Raw genomic sequence first — 12,041 nt, 5'->3', positions numbered from 1 at the left:
CAGCTTCTAAGTTGTTGGATGGCATATCTGCCATCCCACCATCAGCATTAGAGCATCACTAATCCCCTGTATTTTCAATATGTGTAAATGCAGCCAGAGTGCCTTCAATGTAAGTGATTGGTTGGTGTCACCAGGGTTGTGAGTGTATGAGTTAAAGCTTAATAAGCTGAATGAACTGCAAACTCTATAGTTAGTTATGAATGTTATGATTAGTTGTCACAGTATTCTTATTAAGTGTTACTAGTTGCTGATCTGTACTACCTGATGTTCTATGTAGGCACTGCAGTGGAATGCAAGCCCCATTTTAGACCCAGCTGGGGATCCGTCTGGAGGGTTCACAAAGACCGACTCCCCGCAATTATTCATGGACTTCCAGCCCTCTGTGGCCTCATCACCTTCCATCGTCATGCCCTCTGGCTGGGGGGCACCCACTGGATCTCAACTGCAGCAGGACAGACAGTTTAGAATGGGACCAGGAGGGGAAACAGTTGGAGGGGAGCGTGTGGATTACAGTGGCTATAAACCAGAATTGTCCTTTTTTTGTCCAACAAAAAATCTGGAGAATACCAGACTACCTCTCTTACACTACTCTGATGTACCACTGGATGATATAGATGATGTGCCTAGGCCCCAGCTGCCACCTGCCAGCAAGATGAGTTGTTTTACTGCCCTCCCTACACCTCTTTTCCATCGTCCCCCTGATCATCCTCACCTCCAGTCCCACAGTTCATTTCACCATCCCACTCAACTGTTCAGGTCCTGCAGACCAGATATGGCATATTATCCCTCCGTCGACTTGTTGGAGAGAGGGCTGTCTCCCCCACAGCTCCCCTTGCTCCCCAGCCCAGACCACTGGTTATTCCCTAGGATGAGGCTGTACTGAATTGATTCTTTATGATGTAACTGGTGTAACAGTGTTAAACATATAATAATTATTTCCAAATGTCAGCTGCTCCCTTTCTGTGTGAACACTGACTATTCAATGAAAGTACTGTACAAACATTCAATAAACTGATCCTCTGCTATTGTCTGCGATTTAATTGTTAAATCGACGTTTTTGTTAGTGTGTTATGATTAACTGGTGCAAATACCTGCCCATCCAACTGGGCAAAATAGTGCAATAGATGTAGTAGCAGTCCCAAATAGCTGGATATTGAAGGTTGACCTTTTGTACATGTAGATCTCTGTACAATGCTCAAAGGCATTGCTCAAAACTAAATGAAAGCTCAAAGCTATCATAAATATATGATAAGCAGTCATAATACTCCTCTCTCAAAGCAGGCTTTCTTCTGGCCTGACTTTTGAGTGAATCAACAGATGCAAGATGCTGTTATTTTTTGTGGGTAAGCTGTGGTACATGGGGGTTTATTCCTTCGTTAAAGGGATTCTTTATCAAGCATTGTATCTCCTTCAATTACCAGACACTTGTTTGAAGAATACAGAGTACAGAATAGTATAGTTTGGCCTGGTGTTAAAAGTCTGAAAGATTGACAGAGCCAGGTTTCAGTAATAAAAGGTAGGAGAACAGGGACTAATATTTTAGGGTTGTAATTAAAATAAAGTGCTTTTGTACTAAATTTTGTACATATTGTACATTTTGCATCCAAATGTTCTCATTTCAAGAGGGAAGTGGGCGTATGTTTCTAGCATTTGGCTAATTTCATTTCCTTAAAACATTGGACACGCAGATGTAAGTAGTGCGTCAAGGCTTTTTCACTTCCTGTAGAAGCTACAACAGTTAATCTTTAGTGCATCAGTGCAGTGCATCTTTAGCCTTTTGGTTAATAAAACAAATCCAAGAGACAAACAAATCCAATTCATTTCAGCTATGGTAAAAGTGCAGGTGTACAGAGTGAGCCAAATAAACTTCACTGAAAAAAAAAAAAACAACTTTTCTTCCAAAGACCATAAGAGCTGCAAAGCTGAAGACTGTCCTTGAAGGAAGCACAATTTAACAATACAGCAAGGCTAGAGACTTACATTGTGTTCTTTTGCTGATACACATGAAATAAAAGCTGAATCAGATCACTAATCTATTTATTGCTGATGAAGCAAACACCACCAGCCATGTACCAAGAGATACATACAATATCAGCTTTTGTATCAGAACTGCTGTATCTATTTTTGCTTCCCAAAGTTTCTGAACTTCCGTAAACAATTGTGAAATCCCCTGTTTTTTTAGGTGATTTCCGAAATTTTCCCTACATATATTCTCAATTATACTCTACATATATCCTAAATGCTACGTCTATCCAAATTCCATTTTCACATAGTCTGGACACACTGGACATCCCTTCATCAAGAATAGCTTTTTTTGATATGTCAACTGTTCCTTGGCATTATCTCAGTGTTAGCAAATCAAATCTCCAGGCATACAGGTGGAAGTTATATTACGGCAACAGACATAAATTTAACTATTGTGTTATTTTGGAGAGAAGCTGACATGGTGTAAACCATCCAACAATGTTGTAATCAAAGATGGTATCTTCCATGACTTTATAGATCCCTGTTTTGATGGTATAGTCATTATCACCTTTTTAATTATCACATATTTACTGTATATATCTTCAAGAACTGACACATGGATGTTCACTAGAAGTGTCACAACATATAAATGCATTATTTATTTAATTTTAGTTACCATTACCAATTCTGTAATTCAAGCATGCATCAGTCTTGTCTAGTACTAGAACTGAAAAAGTAAACAGTGCTGCGATGTTTCAAAATGATCAGAAAGGCTGTGATCTATGCAAATAATATAAAGTTATTAGTTATTAGTAGTAACTAATATTATGAGAGTGAGAATAATGGTATAATTGTCTCTGATCACTCAAAGGTGATGAAAGGTAATTATAGAGCAGTTACTGGCATCTTGATGTTTCTTTGGTGCTATGAAAGTGAACACAGAGGCTTTAAAAACAATGGCCACAGCCTTGGATGCATGAGATTGCAGTATTATGATTAGCTTGCTCTAAGTCTCATTATTAAGGCTTTAAGTAACATGTCTCATCGTCCAGCGCTATCTGATCAACAAAAGGCTCGCTCTCCTCCCTCTCTGCCTTTTCCTCCTCCACCTCCTCGCTGTGACTGATGTTGCTGCTCCTTAGCGCCCTCCGCAGCTTGGTCCAGAACAGCTCCTGCGCTTGGGTGGGGTCGGAGCAGTCAGCTCCCGGCCACTGCAGGTAGGTCTTGTTGAGCATGACCTTCCGCATGCGGTGATAGGCCGACAGCTGCCTGTCAGGGATGGGCTCCAGGAAGACCAGGAGTAGCACGTCCCGGAGCTCATGAAAGAGCCGGTAGCTGGCCAGCTGGATCTCCAGGGAGCACCACTCGCTGCGGAGGTAGCGCTGGCTGACCACGCACACCGTTTTGCGGCTCCCGTACACCGCCGCCACGATGTTGTCCACAATGTCCCGCCCCAGTTCGAAGTCGCGGTGGTGGAGACAGAGCCGGAACGGGGATCCTCCCCCCTCTAGGTTCGGCAGCAGCTGCTCCAGCACCCATTTTTCGTCCGCGGAGTTGTAGGAGATGAAAGCGTCGTACTTGCACTGCTCCTCCTCCTCACGAAGTCGCCGCCAGCGCTCTCCGAACCAGGAGCGGAACACATAGTAGCTGTACTTAAGGTTCCAGTAGAGCTTGGCATAGAGCAATGGAAGTACGGACAGCAGGAAAATCAAGTTGCTGGTGAAGGCAAAGAGGTAGCCGCCCACGTCCAAGTAACAAACTTTAGTGTCAAAGTTGTAGAAGTAAGCCCCAGGATGGTCGGGGCACATAAGGCTGTAGTGGTACACTAACTGGACCTTAGGGTTGTTGTTGGTCCAGTTCTGAAACCAGCTGTTGGGACAGGTACAGCTGATGGGAATGTGGCGCAGGTCGAGATAGCGCAGGCTGGTAAGGTTCTCCAGGAGAGTCTGATCCACGGTCTGCATGGCATTATGGGTGAGCATAAGCACTTGCAGCTGGGTGAGGTTACCAAACACGTCTGCCGTTAAAGACTGTATTCCCATGTTCTCTGCATTCAGCCGACGCAGTTTGCGCTGGTTTTTGAAGATTCCTGGCTGGAGCTGCGTCACTCCATCACAGGAGTTGTCCAGGGAGAGGAACTCCAAGCTGGTTAAATCATCAAAAATATCAGGCTGGAGGTAGTAGATCCTATTGTTTCCAAGACGCAGAGACCTAAGTGACTTAAGGCCTCTGAAAAACCCATTTGGCAGTAGGGTAATCCCATATGGCATTTGTCCATCTAGCTTCAGGTCTTGCAGATGACTCAGGTTCACAAAAGGGGAGTCAGAGTAGTTATATAGGTAGCGGATCCTGTTCCCCTGCAAGTCCAGTACTCTCAGTGTAGCCCGCAGCCTTTCAAAATGCCAGCCGTCAATTTGTTTGAGGTGGTTGCCATCAAGGTAGAGGTTGGCTAGGCTGTGAAGCCCTGCAAAGGCGTTTTGCTGGAACTTAGAAATTTTGTTCCCACCCAAATCCAGAATTTGAAGGCAGCCGAGGGCATGGAATGTTTCATTAAAAATGACAGCAATGCGGTTTTCACGCAGGTTGAGCGTGCGCAGCCTATGCAAATCTGAAAAGCTCTCCTTGTAGATATCCGTCAGGAGATTGTTGTCTAGGCGAAGCGTGGTGAGACGTCTTAGTCCCTTTAATGCCTTGCGGTCTAGGTAGGCAATGCTGTTTATATTTAGGTTGAGAGTTGTTAGGTTTGGAGTGTGACTGAAAGCGAAGGATTTTACATCGAGAATACGGTTGTAGCGGTAGCTTAGTGTGGCCAGGTTAGGAAAAGACATGCTTTGCTGACTGCGGCAGGATTCAAGGTGACTCAGGACGTTGTGTTCCAAGATGATTTTCACTAAGTGATTTTGTCCTTTCAAGAAGCGTAGGCAGCCTGCACTCTTCAGTCTATTGTGGGAAAGGTCGAAGGTTTCCATAATTAGAGGACAGTTTGAGAAGGTTGCATCCTTCAAATTGCTGATATTGTTGTCCTGGAGGATCAGGCGGTGCATGTTGCATTTTTTGCTCTTTAGCAGCTTGCACAGTTCCATCACCTTGGAGCTGTTCTGCAGACCCATGCCTGAGAAGTCCACATGACCAGGGTTCACATTGCTGAAACTGAAGAGGTCAGTGGCTGAGACTTGGGTAAACCGCAAGCGCATATATGAAATATTCCTCATATCCAGGCCTCTCAGAGAATTTGATTTCAGCTGCCCGTTGTAGGAAAGGTCCAACAAATGGACGCTGCTCAGAAATGTGTCCTTACACGCTAAAGTGGCGAGACGGTTCGAACAGAGATAAAGGATTGCAAGGGATGGAGGCAGGCTTGAGGAATGGTGAAGGGATGTTAGCTGGTTATTGCAGAGGTCTAGCTTCATTAACTTGTGCAGGTGGGTCACAGATTCCATGATCCTTGAGAAATTGCTCAAGCGGTTGATCTGAAAGTTTAGGAAGTTCAGATTTGTAAGGTTTGAAAAAACTTGTGGAGGAAAGTCCCACAGTGCATTGCTGCTCAGTATGAGCTCGGTCAGATTTTCCAGGCCACTAAATGCCAAGGGCTCAAGTGTTTTAATTTTGTTGGTGGAGAGATTCAAGGACTCCAACTGTCCCAGATTAAGGAAGGCATAATTACTCACATTCTGCAGATAGTTCCAGTCTAGCTTCAGGGTCTTCAGTTGCTGGAGGTGGGAGAATGATCCCGGGGGTATGTGGCTGACTTGATTATGGGAGATGTTGAGTGAAGTGGCCCAGTCAGGGAGGTCAGCAACAAGTGCAGAAATGTTCCTTTGCTGGCGATGCAAGCAGTTGAAGGAATAACGGTTAAAAGGGTTCTCAATGCAGTTTTTGAAGCCGTAGGCGACTGTGGGTGGAGGGAGCTGAAAAAGATGACCTAAAACTATTGCCAAAGCCAAGACAATGCTCCTCACCATGTTATCAAACTTTAAACGAGGAAACAATGTAATCAAGGTCTGTTGTTCTTTGGTTCCAGGATGTCAACTTTTCAAGTTTTTTGCTGGATGGTCTTCTGCTCTGTTCAGCTTCTCCTGATATAGCTGATTTTAATAGTTTAATGACAGTTCAGCAAGATGAATGATAGCATGGGTTTTATCCTGATACGATAGAACAATTTAAATAACACTTGATTTCAGCTGTATGGAATTTTCATCTCATTGCAAAAGATGAAAAAATTGGTCCTTCCAGTAAGTTTCAGGTGATTGTACTGATCATCAGATCGCTACAAAAGAAATAAAAAGACTGTCACTTAACTTAATACTTGCAATATTTATTTAAGACATTTATCCATCCTGTAATAAATAAGGCAGGCACAATTCAACATTCTCATCACCATACTTATCCCTATGCTCACAATGATACTGCTCAATCCCATTGCCCAAGTTGGATACTTGTGTGACCCTGAATTTCAGACAGGTACTTGCAATGCCTGGTCTTCTAATTATCTCAGGTGATGTACCGTCAGCAAAGCACAGCTCAAATAGAGGAAAAAAGTTTCGCCAAAGGGCACAGATGGACAAATCAAAGGGGATCCAGTTTAACCCACATTCAGAATTCAATCAAACCAGGAAGGTTTCACCCTACTAGAGCTGGTACATTACTGAATTGAATGTGGTTCTGCTCATACATTAGGCAGTGGGATATATATTACATTACATTACATCCTTGTCATTTAGCCGATGCTGTTATTACATGGGTTACATTTTTTTAGCGTACTATTAATTTATACAGCTGGGTATTTACTGAGACAATTCTGAGTTAAGTACTTTTCCCAAGGGTACAATTGCAGCAGGGAATCAAACCACCAACCTTTTGGTTACCAGGCCAACTCAGTACCACTACACCACACTGCCACCCTTTTAATATTGTATCAAGAAATTACGTGATTCAACCTACAGTATCATATGAATATCATATGATAAAAAATAAACAGAATCCTGGCAGGCTTCTGTTCTGTTCCTCAGTCCTCCTTGTGTTTTTTTTCCATTAGTCTCTGTTCATGCAAACCACTAACACTGTTATTGAGAGTAAACATTAAGCATGAACAGTAGATATGCCAGTTAAAATTACACTTAACATTGAGCATGAAAAAAACACGTCAATGCAAACTGTAATTTGTAATAACTTTGTCCTTTCATCTCAGCAATAATGAAGTGACTTGCACTGAACAGCATGAGACTCAACATGTACTAAAATGCATAGGCACTCATGCAAGCCTAAACGAGTAGAGATTAATACTCTTTTCCTAGGGTGGCAATGACCACATACACTTTATAATTTGAGGGGAAAATATGAATTCCATTTAACTGGAGCTATATTTTAAATAGAAACCCAGGACACATTAAGAAGAGACCATGTTGAATGATTCAATGATTCAACAACAGCAGCTTTGTATGAATTAAACAGTCTTGTCAAAGTTCTGTTTTCACAGACTTTCATATCCCTGTTTTTGCTTGGGGGCTTTACTCCACTGTTTACAACCTCCATTAGTCATATGCAATGTACTTGTACACAAATTGCACCTATTCACACTTAACCCACAGAAACAGGACAAAGTTTATCGTTCTCACAATAAAACAGGTGCATACTTCAAAATCACACATGGGAATTGTTTGTTTTGAATATTGTTGAGGAAGTATGTCCCAGACAGCCTCATAGGTGGTGTTTGGTGTGCTTTGTGTAGGTACAGCCCCAGATTTAGGATCAGCCACTAGATCATTATAGATACATATACAGTATAAATATATTCCTGAGTCAGTCTTAATGTACTATCTTCCTGCTTTACTCAGAGCACCCTTGATACATCCAATGGTCCTTTTTCTCTTTTGTCCTGAGGGCTGAAGAATATTAATCACTTGAATATGTGCAGCTACAAGATTAGGAGTTTTTTTTTCATCAAAATTGAAAAAGTTCTCCTTACCTGTCTGGAACAACCAGAGGGTAGAAATCAGTGCAGTGGTCACACTGCTACCATCAGACAGCCTTGCTTGTGTTCGTTTTTAAATGCTACTTATGGCTGCACATTCACCTTCCTTTTCTCATGAATAGAAAGAGGAAGATATGTGAGACTTTCAAATGAGCGTATTCAAAGAAACTCAAGAGATAGATACATTGTGGTACATTGAAAGGCAGGGAGATGGTAAAGTTTTTTTCTAAAAGTTATTTTTATTCAAAGGAACTATTAGTATTTTTGTGAGCCATTTCAATCATGTCCAGTTATTTGTCAAACAAACCACAAAAATCACACAAAAGACATAAACAGAATTAATCATAATTATAACAATGCCATGACTTTATGATGTTAGTCCTTTTGATGTTAAATTGCAATTAGAATATTAAATAAGCTCATTCTAAGCACTGAAATGCTTTCAAAGCTTGGGAACTGGGGAAATGGGGGAAGAATATTCTTTTCAGCCTCTCATCTTTTGCTCTCTGGCCATCTGACAGAGTCCACAGTGAGGTAGGCAGGCCATGATCACCCAGTCATCACAGATAGAGCCCTGAGAGAGAAAGAGTTACCACAATAACTGTAGTTATCACTGGCTAATTATTGATGATTCATAATCACTGCGACACAGACAGCAGGGATTGTGGCAATGACTGTAATCTTTTTGTAAGACATGAAGATCATATGGGTGACATAAAAATAGAACAGTAACATGAATGACAGTAACTACACTAAGTTATGTAAGACAGTGAGCTATATGGATTAAATGTGACCCCACCAATTATAAGTCACAGACTCTGGAATGCACAGTATTTGAGAGCAAACTTGCGTTTATGTGCAACGCTGTGTGTTTGTCATGCAGTGTAAATCTGTAAAACCAAACAGCATGATGAGGATACTATTCATCTGCAGTTTTGACAGACCATCACCTAAGGTATATGTACAGCAATGTTCAAATTGCTACACTGTATTAGCCTCTGAGACTTATGGATTGGAGCCAAACTGCATGCAAAATGCTGAAAGGCAATGTAATGACATAGGAACAATTCCCTTACAATGTAGATACACTGATATGTGGACAGCCTGCAACTGAATACCAGTCGTGTTGTTTGAGCCCTAGAGGTTTCTTGGAAAAACAGGCCATGCAAAAAAGCATGTATTTTTGCTACACAACAATAGATTTATTTGTGAATGAAAAGCTGAAGTAAACTTTCAAAACGAAATGTAAAACGACATTTTTTAAAGTATTTAGAGAAGGGGGCTGAGGAGACTGGAAGGCTGACACTGCTTCAGCTGTGAGGGAGAAACCATTACAAGCCAAGAACGGAGGGATTTCAGAGGTTTCTTCTGATATGAGTTTCAGTAAATTAAAATGTGCTGAGACATTGTTTTGCTGGCACCGGCTGCAGCACCACTAGGGGGCGTGTGGGAACAGGTTAAGAGATTGAATTGAGTATCCGATCACCAAGAATTCTTTAAAACCCTTCAAGGTACATTATTGACGGCAAATATGAACTTCCTTTACTTTTCATAAAGGAGGCTTACAAATTCTGGCAGATCAAAGCAGGAAGAAAGCCCTTTACCATACGAGATGTAGCTGAGAATATCAAAAGAAAACATAAACAAATGTGCAAAATCCCTGCACCCTACGTTATTAAAAAGTTAATTAAATTAAAGGGAAATTAAACATTTATAGCCTACACATTAGAATGGATATATATTCTGGTCTGACAGACTAAAATTTGAGAGACAGAAGACGGAGGCAAATGTTCACTTGGTCTGAACTAATGTCAATCAACACTCAACACTTTTTTCAAATGATGCAATTTAAGCCATTTACAGCTCGCCATCAATGAAAAAGGGAACAAAAAGGTTCTGGAACCTTCCAAAAACATGTGAAAACTGGAACTCTAAGTGTTCCTCTCTGCTTCCCCCCCTGCCTTTATTGTGCGGTGCAATGAAGTGGCAACCGGGCGCTCACCGAAATATTGTACTTGCTGCGGATGCTGGTTCTCAGGGCGATAAGGGCCCCTGGGAGGAAAGGCAGACAGCAGCTCTCTCCATGATCCTGAGCCACTTTGCATCCCAGGATGCAGGGTAAGAATGTGCCACACAGACCTGCATACCACACAACACACTTACAACACATTTCCCGCAGCCCGCACATAGCAGTCCACTCAGCTGTGTAAAATAGTACCAACCATTTCAACACCTTCTGACAAAACTGCATTGTTAACCACAAATTTTTGTCTGAACCACATTCTATGCCAGTTATGCATATTACTGCTTTTCTTATTGAAATTTGTGGAAATTTCAAACTGAATCTCAAAGTATGTGCAGCCTATGTTTCAAAATTCCAGCAAGAATGTGTATGTTAGAAATAAAGTTTTTAGTACATGTAAGTGAAAAGTACAGTAGCATGGTTTCTACAAACTTTAAAAAATGCTACTGTAGTATACTATTTATTATCAAACACATATTTGCAAATTGATGCCCCTGTCTTACTCATATCACCTCTGTTAGGGCCCAAATGCCATGGGTTCATTTGTGTTCTCAGATTAAGGGTTTCACAGATTATAGTAAATATTATAGTAAACATAGTGTTTTTGTCAATTATATTTTGCAATTTATTAATTATTTTTAAATTGTATTTATATGTAGTGTTCAATTGTGTGGATACTCTAGTACAATCCAATGATACTCCGATAAAACCTGTGTGATAGCGTAATCAGCACAGGTCGTTCACATGCAGACGCACAGAGAGGGACTCACAGATGCCACAGTCTTCACAGCAATCGCATACATTGGAGCTCCAGTCTGTGGAGCCTGAGGATATAGTGTAGCTGGTAACTGTCACCTGGGGCTGAGAGCTTATCACCTCAGTCTGGTAAGCCATGGCTGCGAGGGTGAGACAGACGGACAGTCAGACAGACAGACACAGCGAGAGGCAGAGACAGATAGTGAGCAAATTTCTCCCTGGTAGAAACGCTGGTGGACCGCCAAGAGTGTGACACAGTTAAAAACTGGATTTTTTTGTGCACGTGGAGGTGTATTACTTTGTGACTGCTAATTATAACTTATCACAGTAGCCCAGGGGGAAAAGACAAGGCATCACAGTTCAACTATTTTTAAAATAAACAGTAATATTTGCTGTTGTAACAACACCCTACCGCAATTAAAGGTTTTCTTGTAAATCCATTTTCTTTTTCCAAAAGACTACGGCAAATTGCTAAAAATGTGATCTTCGATCAATAACAACTTTTGTTTGTATTTAGTACACTCTGTTTATTCCTGCAACATTATCATGTATATTTTTCACTGCTCTGGATAAAACCTGCTAAATGACTAAATATACATGTAAAGAATATCCATAACATTATCATTCTGAGACACATATTCTATGCTATGGTACACAATTAATTTTCCACATACTAAAGGACCAATTTTATTTATCTAACCACCAATATTTAGTGCATCATAAGGGATAAATATTATTACTTACTCTGACAGTGCTGCACCTCAACCTTCTCTATCTATAATATCATTGCATGTTTTCCTGGACAAAAAGCCAACAAAATAGCAAATGATCACCACTGACCTACCCTTTCTGATCAAAAGCAGTAACTCAGCAAGTCCCCAATCAGGCCAGTCTTCCAGATACCACTGAGTAAAGTCAACAAGTGATGGTGCTAGAGAGATCAAAAGCTCTTATACCAATGGTGATGTCAGGGTGTGTAGTGGTAAGCAGCAATGTTGTTGCTATGGGAAAATGTAATCTTTCAAGAGAGAGGAGGGTATCACTGCCTTGTCCCGCTCTGCCCATGTTGAGGGATAGGCACACAAATGGCAGTATAAGAACGTTAAATGTTTGATTTTGGGGCGTGCTGGTTTCTGTGCTTTAAAAGGTCTCTACAAGTCTGACCTTGGCGTTATCTCTGAATCTTTTGCACAACCTTTTCAAAAGAGTAAAAAAACAGATTTGTTTCTTTGACAAGGGCAAACTGTTCACACTCTACAGGTGTGTTTCGTGTGTGGAAGGTGTGTGTCCAGTCAGATCAAGTTAAAAGGTACTTTATTCCAAGGC

At 41.3% G+C, this 12,041-nt stretch overlaps 2 protein-coding genes across 2 annotated transcripts; both read right to left on the bottom strand.

Moving 5' to 3' along the window:
- Positions 1-2,940: 2,940 nt before the first annotated feature.
- On the bottom strand, positions 2,941-8,002 carry tlr21 (toll-like receptor 21). The gene is made up of 2 exons (XM_036538130.1): positions 7,931-8,002; positions 2,941-6,232 (listed from the first exon to the last, which is right to left on the bottom strand). Exon 2 carries the CDS (start codon positions 5,925-5,927, stop codon positions 2,985-2,987), a length of 2,943 nt encoding a protein of 980 aa, XP_036394023.1. The 5' UTR covers positions 5,928-6,232; positions 7,931-8,002; the 3' UTR covers positions 2,941-2,984.
- A 418-nt stretch (positions 8,003-8,420) lies between these two features.
- Positions 8,421-10,853, bottom strand: cnfn (cornifelin). The gene is made up of 3 exons (XM_036538320.1): positions 10,730-10,853; positions 9,939-10,075; positions 8,421-8,510 (listed from the first exon to the last, which is right to left on the bottom strand). The coding sequence occupies exons 1-3, from the start codon at positions 10,851-10,853 to the stop codon at positions 8,421-8,423; spliced, it is 351 nt and encodes a 116-aa protein (XP_036394213.1).
- Positions 10,854-12,041: the final 1,188 nt, after the last annotated feature.

This window comes from Megalops cyprinoides, chromosome 10 (assembly GCF_013368585.1).
Source record: "Megalops cyprinoides isolate fMegCyp1 chromosome 10, fMegCyp1.pri, whole genome shotgun sequence".
In the NCBI taxonomy this organism is placed as follows: Eukaryota; Metazoa; Chordata; class Actinopteri; order Elopiformes; family Megalopidae; genus Megalops; species Megalops cyprinoides.
This window is presented reverse-complemented; position numbering and strand designations above follow the sequence as displayed.

Excerpts from the sequence above, each read along its gene's own strand:
- tlr21 (XM_036538130.1), bottom strand. The coding sequence starts at position 5,927 with ATGGTGAGGAGCATTGTCTTGGCTTTGGCAATAGTTTTAGGTCATCTT.
- cnfn (XM_036538320.1), bottom strand. The coding sequence starts at position 10,853 with ATGGCTTACCAGACTGAGGTGATAAGCTCTCAGCCCCAGGTGACAGTT. Across the intron at positions 10,076-10,729 it reads CTGTGAAGACTGTGGCATCT|GTCTGTGTGGCACATTCTTA; the intron begins GTGAGTCCCTCT and ends TGTGGTATGCAG. Across the intron at positions 8,511-9,938 it reads GCAGCAAGTACAATATTTCG|GGCTCTATCTGTGATGACTG; the intron begins GTGAGCGCCCGG and ends TTTCTCTCTCAG.